The sequence below is a fragment of the Cyanistes caeruleus genome, chromosome 3 (genome assembly GCF_971803275.1).
Source record: "Cyanistes caeruleus chromosome 3, bCyaCae1.hap1.1, whole genome shotgun sequence".
NCBI classification, from domain to species: domain Eukaryota; kingdom Metazoa; phylum Chordata; class Aves; order Passeriformes; family Paridae; genus Cyanistes; species Cyanistes caeruleus.
In genome coordinates this window covers 8,077,687-8,101,247 of record NC_141703.1, presented here as the reverse complement: position 1 = coordinate 8,101,247, position 23,561 = coordinate 8,077,687, and the positions used below count along the sequence as shown (strand labels likewise).

Genomic DNA, 23,561 nt, shown 5'->3' with positions numbered 1-23,561 from the left:
GCTCACCAGAGCGTCTGTCTCTGCTGGGACTGACTGTGGTCCCTGACACGCTGGGCTGCCTTGAGACCTCATGTCATCCTGCAGCCACACGGCACAGCCTGCTCCTGCCGTCTGGCCATCATCTGCCGCTGGCCAGCAGGGCCAGGCAGCAGCCGGGGTGAGCAGGCAGCTGAGTCCCTCCTCCTCCTCCTCTTCTTCCTCCTCCCCAGCAGCACTGTCCCAGCTCCCTGCCCAGGTCTGATTTAAATGGGAGGAAGCACATCTGCACCCCCACCTCACCTACCCCAAGAGAGTACCTAGAGTTGCAGGGGGTGGCTAATGGCAAGAGTGATTTGAATAAGTCCCTTAGTGCCCAATCTCAATTTCTAAATAAGTCTGCTTTAAATTACATTGATTTATGATTCACATATTTTTATTTGATCAGTCAGTGGTGCTGCAAACCTTCAGGCGCTTTAGGTGTTTCTAATCTCTCCATCCTGTTGGATGGAGCAGTGCTCACAAAGGGCTTGTTTTTAACCCCTGAATCCACCAGCCACTCAGCCAGGACGGGCCAGAAGCCTGTCTCCTGTCCTCTTACTGGGGCTCTTCTGGTGTCATCACAGCATGGATTGTCCAGCACCTCTGGGGTCTCCTGCTCTCACACCAGGACACTCAACAAGAAATCAGGGTGAGAATATTTTGGACACTGGGTGTGACAATCCACACCTCTGGGAGTTTACATTTTAACATTTGTACCAGGAAATCAGGTCTCTCAGTGTCATGGAGTTAGACAAATACCTGATAAAGACATAAATCTGTCAAATAAATTCACTTTATAAAGGACTAAGCCCTGCAGAAGTCTCTGTTGTGTGTTTTTCGAACTGCCTCACGCTTTCACAATCAGACAGCCTGGGATGCTGCATTCCTGTGCACTCGGGAGCCACTGGCAGCAGAAGAGGGACCGTCCTTGGGGCCAGCTTGCTGTGATTCAGCAGCAGCTGCTGAGCAGACCCACTCTGCTAATCCTCCTCCTCCACATCCTCATCCTCCTCCTCCTGCAGCGCTGCTGGGCGAGGGATGGGGCTGACTCACCTTGTTCTGCCTCCAAAGCAAAGCTGGGGGCCCCGTGGAGCACCAAGAGTTACCACAGGTGGAGTGAAAGCAAACAGTGAGCAGGAAAGGCTTTAACCTTGTTAGAAACTTGGTGGGATGTTTGAAGCCCTGGCAAGTCAAACGTGGGCTGAGCGTGAGGCTGTGTTTGTGAGGTGATCTGCAGCTGTAGCTGTAAGCCTGGGCAAGGGCTTTCTGCATTCCCCCAGCCTGCACTGCCTGTGCCACATCTGCTGTGCTCACAGGATAGCCGGAGAGTGCCTGGGCAGCTGCGGGTTCCTTCCCTCCCGACAGCTCTTGTTTACTATTAAATAACCTTGAAGACAGAGACGCTGCTTTGTGTCCACAGAGCCGTGAGCCGGCCTGAGCCGCTGCTTTTCCCAGAATAACACCCTCCCTTCCCCAGCCTTTCCAGCTCTCAGAGCTGCTGCTGCCCGCTACCCAGGGCCCCGGCTCCCAGACTTACAAAGCACCTTTTTGCTGCAGCCTATTTGCATCTCTTTGTTGATTTTGCTAATCAAGCTCACTCCTGAGCCTTTGAAAACAGCAGTACTCAAAGGCACTCCATCTCTTTGGGTATGGCAGCCATTTCAGGAGAGGTAACCCCTTGGGGACCAGGCAGGTTTGGTCACTAGGCTGTGAAAGGAGCACCAGCTGGTGGATGGGCACAGCATCCAGGTTTTGGAGGCACAGGCTTACCCAACTTTCTGAGCCAAGGTAATGCCACACTGCCACCAAAAGGGCAACACTTCCCTGGCTCTCCCTGACCCCTTGCCCTGCTCCCAGACCCAGGCAGCATTGCCCTCTTCCCTTGCAGGGGGATGGGTGGGCTCCCACCCTGTACCCACCCACCCTGAGTGGCTTCTGGGTCTGTCATCTGCTGCTTTAATGAGTGCATGCAGCCCCTGTGGGGACATTCCCACACTGACATTCTCAGCACTGCCATGTGCTGAGCTGGCCCTGCAGGGAGATGACTCAAACCCCCAGAAACTCACAGCAGCCAGGGGCTAGCACAGACAGGATCCCTGGGCTGGGGAGTTGTGCTGGGCAGATACAAAGCCACCCTCATGACACTGAGCTAGGGGACAGAAGGATGAACTCTGGAAACCCAACAGCATCCCTTGCTAAACTGCCCATGGGTTGACCCAGTTCAGAAAGAAGAATTACATTTGTGTAGACTGGCAGGTCACAAAGATACTTAAAAGTGATATTTAAGTGATGTGAAGTGGGGAGACAAGGTACCCAGCTTCAAACTATTTGTTTCCCTCGGTGTCTTATGCCATCAGTTCCAGCACCTCAGCAAGGGAGCCCAAGCCTGGCCCCACTGCGTGGTCAGACACCAAATGCCCATTGGATTCCTGTGGTGGTGGTGGAGGAACTTCTCCTCAACAATCACCCACAGACCACTGACACGACACGTGGCAGTGGCAGCCCAGGTCTCCCCACTCCCAGGGCTGGGCTCTGTGCTCACCAGCAGCAGTTTGAGAGCAGCCAGGCCAGGCTGTCACACAAGAGTCCCTCTGGCACACGTTGGCTCCAGCTCTGAATTTGCATACTGTATTTGCCAAGGGTTATTAGTGTTGATCAGCTGTTAAATAATCTGCCCTTTTCATTTCAGGAGGCCTGTCAGGACTTGCCTTCACATAGGCTTTACTTAAACAGGAGTTTCATGGCACATTTGAAAAGGGTTTTCATTAGGTAGCCTTTTCCTTGAAATTTTGACAGCTACAAATACTAAACACTGTCTCTGACATCACGAGCGTCTGCCACATGTGTTGCCTAACCCTCTACATCCTCAGTGTGTGGAAAAGCCTGCAGCCACAGAGCAGTGGAAATCGGGCTGCAGTCCCACTGGCACTCCTCCCTGTGCCAAGGAAAGGCCCGAGCCAGGAGATGAAGATAAAAGCAGATCCCACATCAGAAAATGAAATTATCCCTTGTTGGAGAAGGGTGCTCTGAGCTTGCTGTACACAGGTTTTAAAAACAGCCTCACCCTGCTCTGCACCTGCAGGGATGCAGTCTTTGGGTGACTTACGGTTGCGTTTCAGCATCCTTGGTTTTATCTGTGTGTCTTCAGGGCCGTACACCCTTTGCAATTAGCCAGAAACAGGAGCTCCAGAGCCTGGGCAGGCTGGGAGCACAGGCCAGTGGTTCAAAGGGGGTGGCTTGTGACTCACAAGGAAACAGCAGGATGGGGTAAGAACCGCATTTTGTGGTTAGGCAACACCGTCAAAGGACTCTGGAAAGTCAGGTCAGGGAAAAAGCCTCACTTCAGGACTGAGTGGAGCTGCAATAACCAGCTGGTTTCCTCACATGTAATTATGCCCACTACCCTACAAGTCTTTAAAAGAACCAGAAAGGAATGAAAAATATGGATGTGGTAGTAGGGATCTGAAGAAGGGGTTGCTATGCATACTGGAGAGCCTTGAAAAGCCCTGTAGAAAAACGTTGTGCTACTTTGAGGGCAAAGAACCTTCACTTCTACCAGCAAATTAATTAAAACACCTGCCTGCAGGACAGCCCCACGCTCCACATCTCCCACTCCTCTCACCTGCAGATTTGGAGTGCCTGCTGAATTCCAAGGGCTTTTCACCACGGTTAGTTCAGCACAGGGGAAGAAACCCTGGTGCCAGGGAGGTTTTCTGCCCACCTGCCATGCTGGGGGCAGAGCTCTCCCCCCTCCTCGCCAGGGCTGAGCCAAAGCTGGTGTCTAGGTGGTACCTCCAGGTGGCAGCTGCCTGCTGGCAGAGAAAAGGGGGAGCAGGAGGTCCCTGCAGAGCCGAGCTGGCCACGTTTTCCTCAGCCATGCCCAGTAGGACGAGAGGGTGGCACTGGGTACCACAGCAAGCTCAGTCTTCACTTTCTCTCCCACCACTGCTCTGGGGACAAGAAACAAAAGCGACTGTGAAAACCAACCAATTTGACTGTAACGAAGCATAAAACATGGGATCAGCTCTCCACCTCCGGGTCACCTCGCCAGCAGAGTGCTTGGTTGTGCCTTGCTGGTACTGCCTGTGTTACGGTCATCAGGCAACAAAGCCAGCATTTAGAATTGATTAACTGATTTGTACATTAAATAGGTGTTTGTGCTCAATTATTGGCAGGTTTGTTAATAGATTACTATTTAAACAATTGTGATATTTTAAATTACACGTTCTTTTATGGATGCACATTTACTTAAAAAAAAGAGCGTCCCTTGCATCTATTAACATATTAAAAAGAAAATAAAACATTCAGGCTGTTATAATGCACAATGTGGCATTACTCTGGTACTTTCCCTAAGCTAGGGAAATCTTATTTGTTTAATAATAAGTTAACCATGAATATGCAAATCTGCATCCGTGCAGTACCTCACTGCTGTCACTATTAATGAGTTGCAAATTAATGTGACAACAAAAGGAAAATCTATTTAGTGACAGATTTGTGGTTCCTACCTGGCTCAAGAGAGCAACCATCTACAGTCACGTCAGTCTGCTGGAGGGAAATGTGCACATGGCATGGACAGGGTTTTCTTCAGGACTGGCAAACCAGAAAGAAGCCACGGCTCCCTTCACCCCAAGGGCAGAAGGCAGCGCTGCTGCTCAGGATCCATCACACTTCACTTGCAGGAAAACAGCCTCTTCACTATGCAATCACATGCAACCACATTAACGGGTGAAATGCAGAAATAGCAAGGCTCATGCACGTAGATATCATGGTGGGATGCTTAAAGCTTCATCTTCTTCAGATCTCTTTGGAGATTTTTGCCCCTGACACCGCTCCAAGTGAAACTTGGATTCCTGTCACCTTCTGCTCCTCCTTCTAGGAGAAGTGCAATGGTGAAAGAGCACACTGAGAAAAGATCTGTGTCTTCAAAATTATGGCATTCAACTCTTCTGCCTTGTGTGGTGGTGCCAAACCCTCTCCTACCACCACTGGCCTCGTACTGAAATGAAAATATGTTCTGCAAAAAGTTTGAAGCAGATAAAATGCTATTTTTCCAGTTACCTTGAATCCATGCAAGTTAAAGCAATAATGTATGCCTTTTTCCTGTGCAAACTGATGATGCTGAATGTTTACCAACAGCCCCACAGAGCCTGGGAATGGCAGCTGCACTTAGCACTCCCTGATACATTAATGCTCAAATCATGGGTCTCATAGTTTCATTATTTAGCATAGAAATAAAGGGAGGAGTCAGCTTCAAACTCTTCTGATTCATGGAGTGAGCTTAGTCCTTGGCAGCAGTTTTTAAAATAATTTCCATTCTGTGCTTGCTAACTAAAATCATAGAATCATTAATGTTGGAAAAGACCTCCAAGATCGTCAAGTCCAAATGTTAGCCCAGCACTGACAAGTCCACCACTAAGCCATGTGCCTCAGCACCACATCAACCCTTCCTCTGACCCCTGCTTGCCACTCACTGCCCCAGTGTCTCTGGCACAAGACTCCAGCTCAGCCACCACAGCAAAGGAGAAGAAATGAGAAGAGTGGCTGGAGGAAGAAATGTCCCAAAAAGGAAAATCCCAGGGCTGACCCCCCCTGCAGAACTCTTGGGTAAGGCAGGAAGGCAAAGGAGAGGTTCAATATTTTGGTCCTCAGCTGCATCACTTACCTCAGGGGAAACCTCCCAGCACTGCCTGTGCTGTGGCTCCCCCTTAGCCTCCCTGCCAGGCAGCCAGCCTGGAACTGGGTATTCCCCGGGATTTCCCAGCCAGCAACAAGTAAAACTTGACAAAGGAACCTCTTTAAAGTGAGGCTCATCTGCCTGCTCTAGCTGGAAATAGGGTTTTTCCCTACTGCACCAGTGGTTGTCCAACACCTTCACAGGGCAGCACAGACTCCCAGCTGGGCAAATCCAAGCAGCAAGCAGGGGAAATTCAAGGAAACACCCTGGCTTTGCCCCCAACAGCATCAACACCACGCTTTCACCTTGCAGAAGGCAAGAAACAGGATCAGCAGGGTTTTACCATCCCCAAAGGCTGTGTTTCCATTTCCTCATTTTTTTTATTAACCTGGAGCAAAGCCAGCAGTGTGAAGCAAGCGTGTTTGGCCCAAGGAGGATGCACAGGAAAGCGCTTTAAAGGAGAACAGTGTGAGATCAGAAACTGAAGCGCTGACCACAGCCCCCACGCTGGCTGGAGCTCGCCCAGCCCCAGCTCTGTGCCCTGCAGGATCCAGACATTCCCAGCGCTGGCCAGGGTTTCACTCCCCTGCCCACACTCGCTGTCACCACGCTCACGCCCTGCTGGCACGCTGCCATCTCTCCTCTCCCAAGGTAACTCTCCCCTGGGCTTGTCCTGCAAGATTACACCTGCATCCAGCCTCTCCTGTGACAACCTCTCCCAAAACACCCAGCACAGGGGCAGCCGAGCCAGGCTCGTGCCCGCTCCTGCCACAGCGATGTCCCTTTAAAGAAGCACATCCCGGAGCAGAAATGGGCTGTGTTACACCAAGGGACAGCGCTGGCATCAGGTGTTCCCTGCCATGGCCCTATTTTTAGAGCACAGGCGCCTGGGGCAGGCACACACTCTCCATGAGGCTGTCTGTATTCCAGCAGTGGGCAGGAGCCAGCGTGGAGAAGGCCCAGCTGTACCCAGGGAAGGCAGGGAGAGCTGACTAAGCAGAGATGCTCGGGATTCCTTCAAGATGAGCTGGCCAAAAGAGGAAGCCCTGTCAATCTTTTGTTTGCCCGAGGGGCTCAGGGAGAAATGAGGTGCCTGCCACACACCCCGGGAAGTGGCTTGAAGCTGATTTATGCCCAGCTCAAGCCATCCAAGCATTGCACAGCTGATCAGATAAAGGTGTCCGTAACAACTGCTTTCAGCGTTCTCCCTTAAGATTTTCTGGCCCTCTTCTTTCTGGGAAAATCAGGGGGTGAAAGCAGATGGCACTGGAGAGTAGAGGTGTCTGTGTTTCAGTTCCTTGCAAAGCTGGAGACTGTTTGAAAAGGAAATCCAGTATGCACATAAAACCTGTGCAGGGGAGACCGTCATCCTCCTTACCCCAAGTCTGGAAAAAGGAGGTGGGTAGATGTGTTAGGACTAAAAATTCCCTGTACTGTGCAGAAATGAGACTTCAGCATCCAGCAGCAGGCAGCTTTTGGACCCTTCTCTCACCTCCTGGCTCAGCTACAAAACCACCTTACCCACAGGAACAGCCCCACTGTGAAGCCACACAGCACAAATGTTTGGCAAAACACTCATGGGCAACACACCACGAGAGGCAGCAGCTCTGAGTCTTCCCCTCCAGGGCACCTTCAGAAATGAGGCACTGCTCTCCCTTACCTTCAGCCTTCAAGACAATGGAGAAACTTCTTCCCAGATGCTTTTCCCACTCACCAGGTGCTCTGCTCAAGACCCTTTGGGTGGGGTCCTGGCCCCCATCAGAGGAGCAGTGCAGTTTAAATACCTTAGTGGTGATTGGCTATCCTAAGACATACTGCTGTTAATAACAGCCCCAAATTAAAACTCAGGAGTTTGAGTTCACAGCAAGAATTTCCTTCCACAAGGGGAAGGCAGAGAGGGTCTGCCCAAGCCCAGGGAGCCCAGCTTCTTAGATACAAGTTCTAGAGCTGGGCAAAAGTGACATTCTGGTCACTGTCCCTTTAAATCCTCCTAAAATGTGCTCATAGCTTTAATGCTCCCCATTAAAACTAAAGCATTTCTCCTGGTAGTATTTTCCTCCACTCTGCAGGCTCCACTGAAAAGAGAATTCAGCCAATTGAAATGAGAAGGATGTCAAGGGATGGAAAATGACTGAACCTATTCACAATTCTTTAACTAAAAGACGGTGCAGAAGGTATTGTGAACACCACTTTTAAATCCTTGTCCCACCAAAAGCACCCATCTGATGTTTCCTTGCAACATGGAATTTAGAAAGCCAATACAGATTGTACCCCAGATTTCATCAGCTCTTGCCTGCCCCACTTTGGAAACCACACCCTCCTTTCATAAACACTAATGAGATGAAGCTCATGTCACAACTGGGCACAGAGTTAATGGGATTCACTTTAGCCTCTTCATTTCTCAACAGTTTTATTGCCTTTAAGAAAATTTTTGTAAAATATAAATACAAAGGCAGAAGATTTACTTACAAAGTTAAAACACAGATCTCAAACATAAACACACAATTCAGAAAATTTAGTTTATGTACAGTTTCAAGCAACTTCAACATATGTTAGTTTTTCAATATTTTACAAGGTACAGAAAAAATAGTTCAAAGTCTTCTTTAAATAAAGAGCATAAAATGTTTAAACATATATAAACAATCCGGTTTGATGTGTGAAAACTAAATTTCACAGCTTTTAAATTAGGATATAAAAGTTCTTACAATTAGTTGATGCGTATGGATATGGTTTAATTTATATTACAAACTATTGAATTATATTCAATAGTGCTTACCTGGCCAAAGCAGGTAATTCTGTAAACAAAAAAAAATGAAAATAATATCACCAAGTGCCTTACCGAATTCTATCTCCCAAACAAGCCACACGACTTTGATCACATCACCTAGAAAAAGTATGTTCTGTGTAATCAGTGCTTTGTATGAAACAAAGTCAATGTGTGTGGGTGTGTTCTTTAAAAAAAAAATGTGTTCCGAGTAATAACAAACTTATCCCAAAGCCTGTGTGCATTTAAAGAAACATTATATAACAATTTTTGTAAAAACCGATTGAAGTTAAAAAAAAATTCTTCCAAAATCCATCCAACTGGAATTCATATCTCTTATATAAAGGAAAGATATTTTCATATTTAATAGTGTCCTTTCTTTACAGAAACAATTTAATTTGAACACATATACATAAAGAAGTAGCTGTATAGAGCACTGTACATTAAATGGCCTGATGGTTCACCAGACGATGTCGAAGGGAGGGTCCTCGTGCGGATGCAACCAGTGAAGCTCGGAGCCGAGCAGAGTCTTGAGCTCGCTTGTGAACTCTACCAAGTCCAAGAGCTCTTTGCTCTCTGGGTTAAAAGCTTCAAGGTCCGTAGCACAAGAGAACAACTGGCTGAGGGAAGTCTGTTTGTAAAACTCTGCCTCCGTGATGGTGACGACTTCCAGGTTGGGGAAGTTGCAGCGGAAGATGCGAGATGACATTTTTAGCCTCTTCACCACGTCCGAGAGCAGAAGCCAGTTCCGTGGTCTGCGGAAGCCAAGGAGAAAGAGGCTCCAATAACTGACATTAGGTCAAGGGATTCCTGACTCTGCCCCACATGTCTGTGTGGCAAACCCTCCCCCAGCCCACAAACAATCCCTCTGAAATCAAGGCTGTCGCCCAGGGGTCGAATATAACAGATGAGCAGGTGTGTATTTATTTATTCAGAGTACTGCTACCTGCAGCTCTGGGAAGGAAGGATCCAGGCATGCAGGGGGCACTGGGACCTATGAAACCTGGGCTCCTCAGTGCTCACGTGGGCCAGCAGCCATCCCAGCTCAGACACCTAAAGGTTAGCCCACCTGAACCCAACTTTTGTTTCACAAATAAGGAGATAGCTTGCAGTTACAAGCACAAAATTGAGCACCCCTGACTTCCAGAGATGCCAGTATAGAACAGAAGTCAACGGTAAGTTGACTTTTTTGTCAGATAAAGAATGCAGTTTTAAAATTTAATCTTTGTACTTGTCCACTTCAGGGAATTAAGTTAGATCCATCACCTATGTAACAAAGACATACTAAAACCCACACTCCTGCAGGATCAATATTTAAAACTAGCTGTCATCAAAATTGGTGCAAATGGTAAACAACAGTCGCTTACAAATCTAATTTATATCTTGAATATAAAGGATAATACAACTTTCCAGGTATTGGCTTATTATTAAGTATCATAGGATCTTCTCTAAGATACTTGTTTGTTCCAATTCAGAGCTTTAAACCAGTTTTGCTACAAAGTCTAGAAAAGCAGTAATGGTGTCATTTTGTCATCCACAAAGGTGTGTCCACTCAGCAGCAGAACAGAAAAGCCCATGAAATATAATTAACACCTTACAAACATGATACCCAAATTTAAATGCTAGAAACACTTCTATTCTGGGAAATTATAAACAAGATGCCAGTCTGGGATGAGGGAAGGAAATTTGTGTTCAAACATCACTTGGGAATATGGCAGTAAAAACTCAGCCCTGACAAACCAGCCTTTTCACTTCTCACCTCCTATTAGTTTATTTCCAAAAAACCCTAGCAGTTAGAATATTGGTCTCTCATTTATGTTACATAAATACACTATTCCAAACTGACACAAAAGCAGCTCATCCCAGCTGTTTTTACCCCAAAAGCTGTATTTGTTCTTACCCCTGAGAGAGACACACTTGAATGTTGTAACATGGTAAGGGAGGCTCATCCAAAAATTCAAATTCAAACACATCACTGAAGCCATCTTCATCTTCATCACCCGGGCCAGGAGGATTTGCCAAGACATCAAATCCAGATTCATCTTTTGGATCTAAATAAAATTGAATAAAGGTGTTAAGTCAGCAATGAAAAGACTGTTACAGGTCTTGCTTTTTTCCCCCCAGTGACGTGATCTGTAAACAAAATCAGTTTGCTTCCTTCCTAGCTTGCTCCACCACAACAACAAAACTGCCCCCACCCCCACGTGCCCCGTGTTTTTAAAGTCTCTTCATACAAAGAAATAAAGGGCAACATTTGCTCACCACAAACAGAGCTGCCATAGAAATCCCAGTACAAACCAGGGTCATCAACACTTCGACCTTGCAGGTCAGTTAAATACTCTGGAGAGGGAAAAACAACAACAAAAACATACTGATGAGAACAAAAAGCTGGCAAGTTAGGAGACAGCGCGTCACAGAGCCTCAACACGCGTCCTCCACACCATCAAAAAACCCCACACCATATTCCTGGCACTCATGCCACAAACAACAGCATATACACACCATTCCCCCACATCAAATAAGGACCCACCACATCAAATAATCACCCAAGGTCTAACAGGGACAGACCCAACCTTAAGCTTCAGGTAATGAGAGCAGCATCTTATTTTTGTGAAGGTAGGGCGTACCACATTTTTTGGCCTTCACAATTATTCTGGACACCAACTTGAGGGTAAAACTGCAGCCCCAAATAAACTGATGAAAAAGGTTTTTCCATACAGGTATGTTCAGAAGATGTGGTTCTTTTCTACAGATATAATTTGGGAGATTTACAAGCTGAATTGATGAAAAGATACTAGGATTCAGGATGCTAGGAAGTCAAAGATACAGACTTTTACTGGAGTCCTGAAACACCTGTGTGCCTTCTATACTGCACCATTTAAACAGGCAAACAGGTGAGTTCTTACAGTCATGGACTATGAACACTGCGAATATGTTCAAAAGTAAGTTATTAGGGAATGCAAGTGTCTTCATCCAAAACTAAGAGGAAAAAAACCCCTAAAACCGTGTTACAACATGGATATGTTTAAAGGCAAGAGCCTTCAATGTATTTTTACAGTCTTTCAGATATAAAAAAAGGCAGAACTGGCAAAACCAAAAATAGTGTAAGATAAAAAGCAAGACCATGGGAAAACACAAGTATGTTTAACAAACATCTATTTGAATTGGCAAGTTTCTTATTTTCACTTCAAGCAGAAAACTGAAGGCACCGAAACAGCCCGCTGACCTCCTACCCACCTATCAAATCTGACAGTGGAATAATCCTTATGACTTATTAGGAGTTTCAATTAGAAGGAGCCCCCAAGCATGGCTGTGCTTCCCACCTGCAGCCTCTGGGTTTTTGCAGGCAAAGAGGGAGCTACTGCAGCCCAGCCCAGCCCAACCCACAGCCCCTTGGCATGAAGTCACCCTGCCTGGCAGGAGGGACTTTGGGGGACAGGGAACATCTGCCAGGACCAGAAAGCCCCATGCAGTGTGGGCACAGACCTGTGAGGAAGGTCTCCATGAGCTCACTGTGGGTCATTTTCACGATGGTCCTCCCAGAGTAGGTTGCAAGTGTTGGATCAGCACCATAGGACAGCAAAAGGCGGACAATTTCCAAGTGGTCGTTCTCGACCGCGTCGTGGATTGGTCTGGTGTGAAATAAAAGGAAAACCACGGCGTTACATTTTGACTCGACAGTATTATGCAAATGTTTTTGACAAGAAACTTCTGACTGTAGATCAAAAGTTATTTATAGAGAGTAACACTATTAATATAGCTGCCAGTCATCTTATTGTCAGCTTTACTTGCACATCATCCCCCTCCCCTCTTGTCTTCAGCCAGATTTCTCAGGGCACATATTTCTGTTACGTCTATTCCTCGCTGCACACATTTTCGAGGGACAGTAAAATAATTACACCACTGTAACACAAAGCAGGAGTTTGTGTGAAGCCTCACAAACATCATTTTGCTGCAAGTCACTCTAGCGTTCCAAATCTCTGCCAATTTAACAGCGTGTTGTGGAGCAAGGCTCATTCAGCCTGCCTCTGGGCAAGCACAGAAATCAGTTACCCGAAGCTCCTAAATTATGTACACAGAAATAAGTTATGAAAATTTGCTAGGAATTAAACTTCTGTGCAGAACATCCTCTTTAAACAGTACTTGTGAATATATTTGCAGCACAATTCAACCCTTCTAATCAGAGAATAGAAAAACATATTATTTTAAGTGTAGTCCACCCGGAAATTAACGCATTTCATGCAGCATGAGCAATCTATACAAGCTCAGACATAGATTTTGTGAGCCTTCAGAAGGATTATTCATTAATACACAGGCCTGCAATTCCAGGTTTAGAATTCCTTATCGCTAATTATAAATCGCATTAACTTTTGCCTTTAAAATTGATTATACGTAACGAGGAGTTGTCTGGAAGTAGAACATATTATCCTTCAGACTAATGAAGATGTGTTAAAATCCCATCTTTTCCTTAGACAGGGAACTAAAAGCAGAGTCCAAGGCGTGGACAGTGATCATGGCAGCCCAACTCAGCACAATCCTTTGGGCCGCAAACACTGCTGCCCCCAACAAGGCTTTCAAGCTGTCAGGGAGCTCCTATGAAAACACAAGGAAGGACTTTAACCAGGATCACACACTGCCTTCCTGGAAAGCTTTCACAGTGGTGTCACCAGGGGAAGTCACCTGGAAGCACAGCCAAGGGAACCTCTCTGCTGCATCTCCCAACCTGCCAAGCAACGCTCAGCTGACAACCAGGGCTTCAACTCCCTCCTGCCAAGAGGTCACATCCCACCACTCCTGCCCCACAGGGCAATGTCCCCTCCATGCCACCACTGCTTTGGCATGCCCTGGCATCCACGAAAACTCAGGACAGAGGAGGGGAGGGTCAAATCAGTCAGAAGAGGATGGCACACCACAGTTTTCCCATCTATCACACAGCACTGCTGGTAGGAGGGGGAGGAGGGTGACTGGTAAGTCTCAAAAGATGTTCCAGAGGTATTTACTCCAAGTATTTTCCAATAGGCCTTGATTTAGGGTGGCTAACATCTGCTACATGTGAAGGGTTCTTGCTTGCACCCACCTTGCTGGAAAGCTGCATGTTGTATCAGTTTTGATATGTGCACATTATACTGACTTGAGGAGGTGCACTTGGGGACTTGGTGGCTCGTTCCCTACGGAAAGAGCACTTATCCCATTCTGCCTGCCTCTCATACACCCCATGCACCAACAGAGTGAAGAAGCAGGTGGTCCTCGAGCTGCTGAGCACAGTCCCCAGTCTAGCCTGTGCCAGTCCTCAGACCCTTGGCTGCAGAGAGCACAACATGTGGACGCCTTCAAAGCCCAAGATACCACTCTTTGAAAAGCCACCTTCACATTTTAAGACTGGAGAGGTCCATGAGGATCTCACTGGCAAAGGGTCAGGATATGCCCTCTCAGTTTCTGAGGTAATGTCTCTAAAGTAACACTGAAACTGATGCCTTTGAGACAGTGTTGGAGGAGCCAGCACTCCTGGGATTCCCATGGAAGTCCCACCCTCCCACCTCCACCTACTGACTCAGTGCTTCCCCACAGGGAACCATCACACCTAGGATCTGGTCAATCACATCACAGTGTCACATCCCAGGTGACACCAAGCAGGAGGCAACAAATAACAGAGGTTGCAGAAGTATCAGGTGTTTCTTGCTGTCAGCAAGCATCTGAGGCCTGAGCTGCTGGGTCATGGCACTCTGAGCATCTACAGCAGGAAAGGTCAGCCTTGCTGCAAACCCTCCTGTCCCCCACTGGGCATGAAGCATCCCTGGCTGGAAGTCTGGCAGCAAGCACCAGGAACAGATCAGACTGTTGCCAAGTGCTGGGAATGCTCTTTATCCCCCACTCCCTCGCTTTACTGGAGTCTTTAATTTTGAATTCTTTTTAAATTTTTTTCAGAATTACGATTTTCTGGTTTTGGGAGAGGTTGAGGAGTGTTGTGGGATTACTGGTTTGTGGGTTTTCTTGTGTGTGCTTGGTTTTTTTTTTTTTTTAAGAGAACTTACCTAAGTGGCTTTTGAAGCAGTAATGAATTCAAGATGATCCCTTAACTTATTAAAAACAGCATCTAAATCACCGCCCAGTGTTTCAATTGATTTAACGACACTCAGATGAGTTTATTAAAGGGTGCCTGGGCATTCCCCAGGAAGGAAAAACTGCAGCACATGGGCTGTAAGGCTGTGATGGAACCTCCTCCTGCCTTTTTACAGGTCACCAAGCCCAACGTGGTGCTGCAGACAGAGGCAGCGGGGCAGGCAGAACCAGATTCGTCATCTGAGAGTACACAGGGAGGCTGCCTGGGCATGAGAGGGGAATTTATAGAGGCATGGGGAAGGAAAGGCGTAGTAAAGCAGTGCGGAAGAAGGAAGAACAATAAATAGAAGGAAGGAAGGAAAGAAAACACTGGCGGTGATGGGGTGGAGGGGGGAGGGGGGAAGGAGATTCCCCATAGATAAGTTAAGGGAGAAAAGGCCAAAACAGAGCGCTGACAGACTCTTTTACTGGCTAGAACAGCTTCTTGGCAAGCTCACGAGCGGAACCATGCAAAGGCACAGCTATTTGTTTGCTTCTCCCAGCAGGGCCAGCAGAGGAGGGAGTATTCTTCAGTCTTGGCAGAGCTTAACCATCCTCTTTGTAGGATGCAAAAGCAACTACTGGAATAGGCAACTTTTTCAGATGTGAAAATAAAAGAAGATCCCTGGGAGTCCTCTCCTGGGCTGCTTTGCCATACAATCTCTTCCACCCTGAGCATCGTGGAAATAAACACTCTCTCTATCCCTAATGGTACAGTTAACGTTGCACAGCTCGTTTCTAAAACAAACCCTTCAAAAGGCCCCAGAAGGATCTGGGGACATTCGAGAGCTGCAATATCCTACAAAAGACACACATCTCAACCCTCTCTTGTGTACTGCCGAAATCTTCCTACTATTTTTACTGCCACTAGAGTTAGGAAAACATTTCACTGGGGGTTTATCATTCCACCACCAAAATTATAAACTATTTAGAGCAGTCAGGGTTTGCTCTCAGCCTTTCAGGCACCACCAGAATTCTCCTCACTGCAGTGAGAGGTCTCTAACGCGCCGAGCAGTGCCATGCTTTGGCGTTTGGTTTTTATTTCCATCCTCTCCGTTAGGCAAGGCTGCCCCACGGAAGAGGCAAGGCAGGAGATGCAGGAGGGCAGCTACGCAGGCTGACTCTCCTTTAACGCAATTAGCTGCTGGAAGGTATGGCTCTGCCAAGCCCAGCTGAAAGGACACAGGAAGAGAGCCATCTTGGCATGGTCCTCGCAGGGATAAAAAATAAAAAAGGCTGAGCTCATCAGCTGCCAGCGGGAAGGATAGAGCAGAACTGGCTGCAGAGAATGAATCCAGAGAGCGAACTCTGAAGCAACGTGGAGCCCTCGCTAACAGGCAGGGGACGGCTGCATTTTTGGCATGTTGGCTTTGCTTCTATAATGGCACGGATTCAGCCGCAGAGGTGAGAGGAGAACAGCAAGATAAGGCCAAATACAGGCGGCAAACAGCCTTGCTAATGTCAGCTCCAACATCCCTAGTCGAGCTACTGCACTTAGTGGGGTCCTGTCAGGGAAGGGAAGCTCTCACCTCTTAAGCACGGTCTATTATTATTTATAGGTAAGACGATTAAGAGCCCTTAGTGACTGCAGCACCTCGGAGACAGGTCTTAAAGATCTCCGGGTTCTACAATAATCTTTGATTAGGCACTAATTGAGCAGCAGAGTGCTTGTGTATTCAGGGTCTGCAGGCACTGCATGTGGTCTATCAGCATAGAGTTTAAGGGGAAAAACATCCAAGACCTACCACATTTAGCCCAGCCAGATGTGCTGTGAATAGGGCAGAGAGGAGCATCCTGTGCCGAGCCGGGGTGAAGGGAAGGACTGCACCACTCCTACACCCCCAAACACCGTCTCCTCCTTGCCCCTACACCAGCCTGGCGATTTCGTTTGTTTCTGGCTTCACCGGGATTTCTGATACCATGATGAACCAGAGGCTGAACGCCTGCCTCATCCCAAAACACACAGTGCAAAGCCAGCACGCTGCTCAGAGCAGCACTTCAGGCAGGACCGAGAGAGATCCACAAACTCCACAGAACTTCCCCCCATCCTTCACACCCACACGGACATCCAGGACAGACCAAAGCCCTATCCTCACAACTTTCCAGGCTGTCCTCCACGAAGCTGACGGCAGAGGCAGCAAGGCACAGAGCCCAGAGCTGCAGGTGACCCCCGAGCTGCCTCCCCAGCACAGCTGTGCTCACAGCTGCACCGCAGCCACATCACTCCTCCACATCAACAGGCTGAACAGAACCACACACACACACTGCCGCTGTCTGCAGGCGTCACAGCTTCCACAGCACCACCAAAAGTACCTTCCGACGGGTGGTGGCAGAGGGGAAAATAAAAAAGCATATTCAGAGTCATTAAAAAAGCAGGGGAGAAGGACAAGTCTTTGATGATGCGCTTTTTGGGGTTTTGTTTTGGGGTATTTTTTCTTGTTCTTGTTAAGACTACTGTATTTCTAAGGGTCGAACATGTTCTGGAATTTAATTTTAAAAGCCACACAGCTGAGGAAGACTGACACATCTTTCCTTGTAAAATTTGAAGGAGAAAAACTTTTCAAGAGAGAAACGGGATTTACCTTATGAATGTCCTGACTTACTCTACAGAGACAGAGAAGTTCGATCCTGCCAAAAGGCAGTGCACGACACAGATCCAAAGTTCCTTACAGAAGCTTCTGCTCTCTGTCCTGCCCAACTCAGACCATCTTTCCTCTATAGAATAGTTGTGTTTTGGATTCTTGCTGTCTGTTGGGCAGCTTTCCAAATGAAAAGTAAGTCTGCCCTCAGAAAAGAGAGGCAACAGCACGCTGAGTTCTGACATTACCATCTATGATCAGATCATCATTATGTTCACTTCTAAAATCCATTTTCCCAAAAACAACTTTTCAGGGTACACTGGCCAAGTTTCTTTCTTGAAAATCAGCTCCATCTGTGACTAGAAATCAAAGGTGGACTCTGAACTGGCGGGTGATTAAGATTGCTCAGACACTTCCCAGGGATAATTTTCTATATAGGTTATTCCAGCGAGTGAGACAAAAATAATTTAGGATTCTTTTGCGGTAACTCACCGCTGTTGCACAGGTCATGTATTAAAGCTGAAGGCAGCAGAAAATGCGAGGCTGTTTGTGTCAGCCTGGTGAGCTCAGAACCCTTACAAAGACTTGGGCGACAGAGCAGGAATCTGACAATCCAGTCGGGGTTTTAATGTTTCTCCAAAAAGCTTTCCTTTGGGCACTGATGGGCTGGTGATGGGCCGGGAACAATGGACCATCATGGATTTTTAATGGACCATCCCAACCAGACCTCTTTTTGTTTTCCTGACTCCTCCCTTCCCAAGTTAATAAATAAAGAGCTTAAAAACAAAAGAAGCAGGCTCTTAGTTACGCTAATTTTACCTCCCTGGCTATTTGGATGGTGATAGGGAAGGAGATAAACCATTTAAGATAACAAGCTGCAGGAGATTCGAAGAATACAAAGCGACCTGTCCCCAAAATGCACAGACTGAATAACGCTCTGCATATGCTTAGGACGAGTTACCCCAAGGTCAGCCTCACAGAGGTGGTCAAAGAGGTGCTTTAGGAGATACACAAGAAGGTTTAAAAAAAGGTCCGGAGGAGCATTTTTTTTATCCACAAAGCTAAAAAGAAAAGCTCGTTATCTATTCTGCCAGCACAGGAACTAAGCACCGCCACCATTCTGTGAAGGAAACGAAAAAAAGGCTAATTCGGGATTAAAAAAAAGAAAAAGAAAAAAAAAAAAAAAAAAAGAAAAAAAAAGAAAAAGTAAATCCGAAATATCAAATGAGCAGATAGTTTAACAGTTCAGCAAACAACATTTTTATACAGCATATACAGGACTCGCACACCCGACCGCCACAAAAGGCTGAAGTGCTCTCCAAAGTAACCCTGCTAACAAGGCAAACTCCTCTCTTCTGGCACAACTCAAAGGACCTGGAGGGCACATGAGCAGGGCTGCAGCTCAAGTATCACTCCTTCCTGCCCTGCAGCTGGCAATTCCACTGACGAACAAAAACCAACTGAAGCACAACTTATTAAAATTCCCAGAAGAAAAAAGGAATTTCGCTGAACTCGAGTCACAACAGAAGCGTGTCCCCAGCGCTTTATTAAGCGGAGAGCAGAGGAGGTCACGCAGCACTGCCCGAGGGCCAGCAGCAAGGCAGCGCTACCTGCTCTGAGTGTTTGGGGTGCGGAGGCAGGACAAGGGGAGGCTAAAGGAGAGGCACAGAGGGAAGGGAGGCGATGCAGGGCCGGGGGTGCTGCTAACCTGGTCCCATCCTGCGCGCTGCAGTTGACATCCGCGCCGTACTCGAGGAGATGCCGCACGATGCTCAGCCAGCCCCTGGCGCAGGCCTCGTGCAGGGCACAGTAACCCGCGTTGTCACGATGATTCACATCACACGCCTTGCTTTCCAAACAATACAGAACCACTTCCTGGAAACAGAAAGGAAAACAGATGAACATCGAGTTATTTCTTGCTGTGTAAATGCGCAGATTTCTCTGCTCGAAGGAAAAGCGGGCTAAAGACAAAATCCCCGTGGTATGTTAAGTTACCCTCTATGAGATGGGTCAGTCAGAAGGAAAATAAAAAGGGGAGCTGATGACGGTCCTGTCTGTTCAGGAGACACAGCAGAGACCACGACTTCCCTAAGCAGACTCATTTGGGCAAAGAGACACTGAGAGCTCCATGCTCTGCAGGACCCTGTAACCCCCAAAATCAGGAATTGTCACAGAGGGAGAACATAAAAATTTCACAGACAAAACTCACAACGTTCCACTTCTGAGAACTTCTACATGTAAAGCTAGTGGGAAGGTTGTTGCTCTTACAGCTGCATCTTTTTAACAGAAAATTCTGCAAGTGCAACAGCAGCGCAGCCAACGTCAGTTTGATTTTAAAAAGAAAAAGTGCATGACCCGAAACAAAACACATTTAAGACACACAAAGGATGGTTTGCTATCAGCAAACAAAACCCAGCCTGGCTCTGTCGAGATCGGGGAAATCCCATTTTCACCCACCCCAGTTTTCTGTATGCAGAAGTAAAGCCAGGCGCCAGGTTCCAATAACGAGCCCGGCACTGCAGGAAGCCATGTGAATTTAACACAATTCATTTTGCAGTCAAATACACCACGCTCCACAGCCTGGGCCAGGCTCAGCCCCGCGCTGCCGTGCAGCCTTGGAACAATGACTGCTCCATCACTCAACCGAAAATTTAGGATGGTGCAACTCTTCCTCGACTTGTGTCGGATGCAAAAGAAGGCAAAACAAAACAAAACACATTTCTAAGAGATGCTCAGTGCACAAAATAGCCCCCAGTTCCCAGATTAGCGGTAAACCATTAATTTTGCGTTTGAGTGACATCCTTGCAAAGCCAGATACTGCACGGAGGGGGCGAGTGCTTGTTTTGCCAAAAGAAGAGAATAAAATGACGTCGGGCGCAGTGCATTTATTCCTCCCGTTTCAAAATAAACCGGAAAGCCCGCAATAATCTGTGCTCTGGGTACACCTGACTCGAGAGCCGGTATCCAGGATACAGCATGAAGCTGCTCTTTTAGCAGGCCCTCATCAACCAGGCTAGAGTTGAGAGCTAATGAGCTGCCTGTCCCATGCTCCAGAGCATCCCCTCCACCTTCCAAGGGGGATGCACCCACCTGTCCCAATGCCCCCACCACCGGGACCCCCACAGCCCCCACCTCCCACCAAACAGGGGCTCTGAATGCTCCTGCTGATCAGCCCAAAGGCAAAAAATCCATCCAGAATGGATGCTCTTTACCCTGCACATGCTCAAGCCCGTAAGAAAGGGCTGTGCAAAATTATACTCCGGAGGTACGAATTTTCCCTCAAAACCAGACCACCCTGCCAGGCAAATTAGCAGACGGATATAGGTAGCAGAAGCAGCTGCTGTATTCAGCACCACTTTTAGCATGCAGTTACCATTTAAAATAGACTTTGCAACTCAAAATAAAAGATGTTTCATCTATTTTTGTAAAAAGGAAAGGCTTGTCGTAGGGTGGAATACCTACTACTGGACAAAAAAGCTAATTTTGTCGGGCAATTCTGTGTTAAGAGGCTATAAGAAGAATGTCATTAACCACAAAATGTAACCATAAAGACCATAAAACTCTACATTGTTAATTAATTAAATGCCTCATTAACTTTTTTTAACATGATTTATTCAATTTACAAAAAAATTAGCCACCACTGCCAAATACAGGAACATGTGGTGCCACAAACACACTTTTGGTTTCACAAGCATTTCTCGCTAAGGCTTGGGGAAGGCTGTGAGAGTGCCACAGGGCAATTTAATGCCTGTTCAGGTGCTCTATTTAAACCAGCATTCTGAAAACCATTCACAGTTAATCCAGAGTCAAACTAGAACATAACCAGACACCTCCACTCTGCTGCTTGCAGTTTCTTAGCCAAACTGCAAAAAAGCAATGTCCAAGTATGCACTTATGCACATATGCATGGTCCATCCTCATAGGCAAGGAGCTGCCCTTCTTACGAACTCCTTTTCCAAGGGAAGAGGTCCAGAGCACCCCCCCAGGCCCCAAGGAGCTCTATTCCCCCACACCCAACCTGGGAACACAGCCCTTGGGTCAGGCATTATTTGCTGAGTCTTAACATTTCCCCAGCATCACACCAAACCCCTCAAGTGATGTCCACTCCTGGGCAGGATGCAGGAGCCCTATGGGAGCCGTGCAGGGACAGGATGGTGCTCTGGAGATTGCTCCTGTGGCAGTGGCACTGGGAACTCCCTGTGCCTGGATAAGCCCTGCCCTCACATGTGCTTAAACTCCCTATCACACATCCCACTAATTTCACTGCCTGCCTTCCCAGGAAGGATTTAATAACAAACTGATGAGGGAACTTTCCTAGTCCACTGTCATGGTTTCATCCCAGCCAAGCCCCAGACAGCCAATTCACTCACTCTCCCACCAGCAGGACCAGAGGGAGAATCAGAGAATCACAGGGGTCAAAGGTGAAAAACTTGTGGGCTGAGATAAAGACAGTTTAATAGGGAAAGCAAAAGCCATGCACACAAGCAAAGCAAAACAAGGAATTCATTCACTGCTTCCCATGGCTGGGCAGGGGTTCAGCCATCTCCAGGAGAGCAGGGCCCCATCCCACTTATCAGGGACTTGGGGAGAAAAACATCACTCCAAACATCCCCCCCTTCCCTGCCCGGTGTCAGATGGTCTGGAATATCCCTTTGGTCAGGCTGGGTCTGTCCTGGCTGTGTCTCCTCACCAGTGTGGCAGTAGGAAAAGCAGGAAAGGCCTTGGTTCTGTGTAAGCCCTGCTCAGCAGTAACAAAAACATCCCCATATTATCATCACCGTGTTCAGCACAAATCCAAAACACTGCCCCATACCAGCCACTGGGAAGAAAATTAACCCTACCCCAGCCAAAACCAGCACATCCAAAAAGCAACATGCAGCAGAAAGACAGCCAGCGTTTCCTCTCACATCAAATTCATTACACAAGCCTTTTGTAATTTTTCTCCCAAAAAGACTCTACAGTCCCTGTAATTCCCTCTTCACAAAAAGTAAATTACAGTTTTAAGACTACCATTATCTCAAGTCATTTGTTTCAGATGGGGAAAGCAGGATGGATTTGAGAGCGGCCATACACTGGGATGGGTTAACAGCAGGTAACATCCTGCTGAAGCAGGGCCTGCCACAGAAGCCTAGGAAGGGAAAAGCAAAGCTTCCCACCAGCTTCATCAGGGATTTCCAGGGCTGAAGACCATTTGCTGCACTGTCTTTAAGTAGCCTTGCTGGCTGCAGCCCTGCAATTTATCTGACCAGACACAAGCCACACTTGTCCTTCGACATTTCACACTCGCGTCAGCTTTACACACAAAGTCATATCCGCTCGCCTCCTGCTTCCTGCGGTGATCTGGGGCACATCTGCACCGTGGCACTGAGACAGGACACAGGCTCGTGGCCTCGCAGCATCTGGGCTCCCCATGGGTCCAGGAGCGATACACAGAGCTTGCCAGCACCTCTGCGTGCTGAAGGGTTTGGAGTGGGATCTCTGCACAGCCTCAGGGCATCCCTGCTGCAAAGGCAGGCAGGCTGCCAAGGGCAGGCACGAGCTCGTCCGGTCTCAGGGCCATACAGCATTCCTGCCAGGGCTCGGTGGTGCCCTGCGGTGCCAGCCGCTTCCAGCTCCAGTCCTGAATCAGCACTGGGCTCCCTCTGTGGCCCTGACGATGCAAACTCCTGCCTCCCCTGCCTCCGAGCTGGCAAAGGGCCACCGGGCTGCCATCGCAGCAGCCAGGGAAGCCCCCGTGTGCCCACCACAGGCTGCTGCCCTGCTAACAGGGGTGGAAGAAAACTGACCTGGGTACTTTCCACACGTCACAGATCAGTGTAATACCTTGACTCATACAGATTTTTCTTCCTTTTTTTTTTTTTTTTTTTAAATAATTTTCTTACTTCTTGGCCATTCTCATTCTTTGTGCAGACAGAGGAAACTCAGCTCTCTACTAACTCCAGTAGTCTCATGGTATCCAGGAAAACCCCTCAGCTATGGAGCTTCCAAGGATGATCAAACTATCACAGCTCAAACAGAGCTCCGACAGGGTGGCACAGACACCCACCCCTCTGAGCCTTAAAAAACACAGACAACATCAGATTCTGGCAGCACTTTGGGTGCATGGACTGGGCTCTTTCCCTGCCCTGCATTCTACCAGCAACAGAACCAACTGCTGCACCGCCAACACCACCTGAACAATCCAATCAAACAAGCTGGATATTAAAGCCTATTAAAAATATGGTATTCACTTGACTTTTGGGTGAATTCAAGTCAGAAAATGAAAATCCCCAACCAGCTGACCATGGGAAGGCATGATGGCACACAATGTTATGCACACAATGTTACCCACACCTTGGTGAGCGTGGATGTCCCAGCTTTCTGCAACCAGCCAATCTGATAGCAGAGAGCTCCTGCTTTGAAAGCAAATGGAGAGCCCTCGGCCTCT

The 23,561-nt window shown here is 47.6% G+C and overlaps 1 protein-coding gene and 1 long non-coding RNA gene across 35 annotated transcripts in view; both read right to left on the bottom strand.

Annotated features, from left to right (window-relative positions):
- Positions 1 to 5,088: 5,088 nt before the first annotated feature.
- Positions 5,089 to 7,442, bottom strand: LOC147653922 (uncharacterized). The gene is made up of 2 exons (XR_015284068.1): positions 7,353 to 7,442; positions 5,089 to 7,077 (listed from the first exon to the last, which is right to left on the bottom strand). It is a non-coding gene; the product is annotated as an uncharacterized LOC147653922 (long non-coding RNA).
- Positions 7,443 to 8,085: 643 nt separating this feature from the next.
- Positions 8,086 to 23,561, bottom strand: part of BCOR (BCL6 corepressor) — an 83,272-nt gene continuing 67,796 nt past the window's right edge. For all 34 annotated transcript variants that reach the window (XM_086879714.1, XM_086879729.1, XM_086879740.1 and 31 more), the window contains 5 exons: positions 18,843 to 19,009; positions 11,943 to 12,088; positions 10,719 to 10,796; positions 10,357 to 10,507; positions 8,086 to 9,211 (listed from right to left, as the gene is read on the bottom strand). In XM_086879714.1, coding sequence (XP_086735840.1) covers positions 8,917 to 9,211; positions 10,357 to 10,507; positions 10,719 to 10,796; positions 11,943 to 12,088; positions 18,843 to 19,009 — 837 coding nt within the window. In that variant the 3' untranslated portion in view covers positions 8,086 to 8,916. The remainder of the gene's footprint in view (positions 9,212 to 10,356; positions 10,508 to 10,718; positions 10,797 to 11,942; positions 12,089 to 18,842; positions 19,010 to 23,561) is intronic.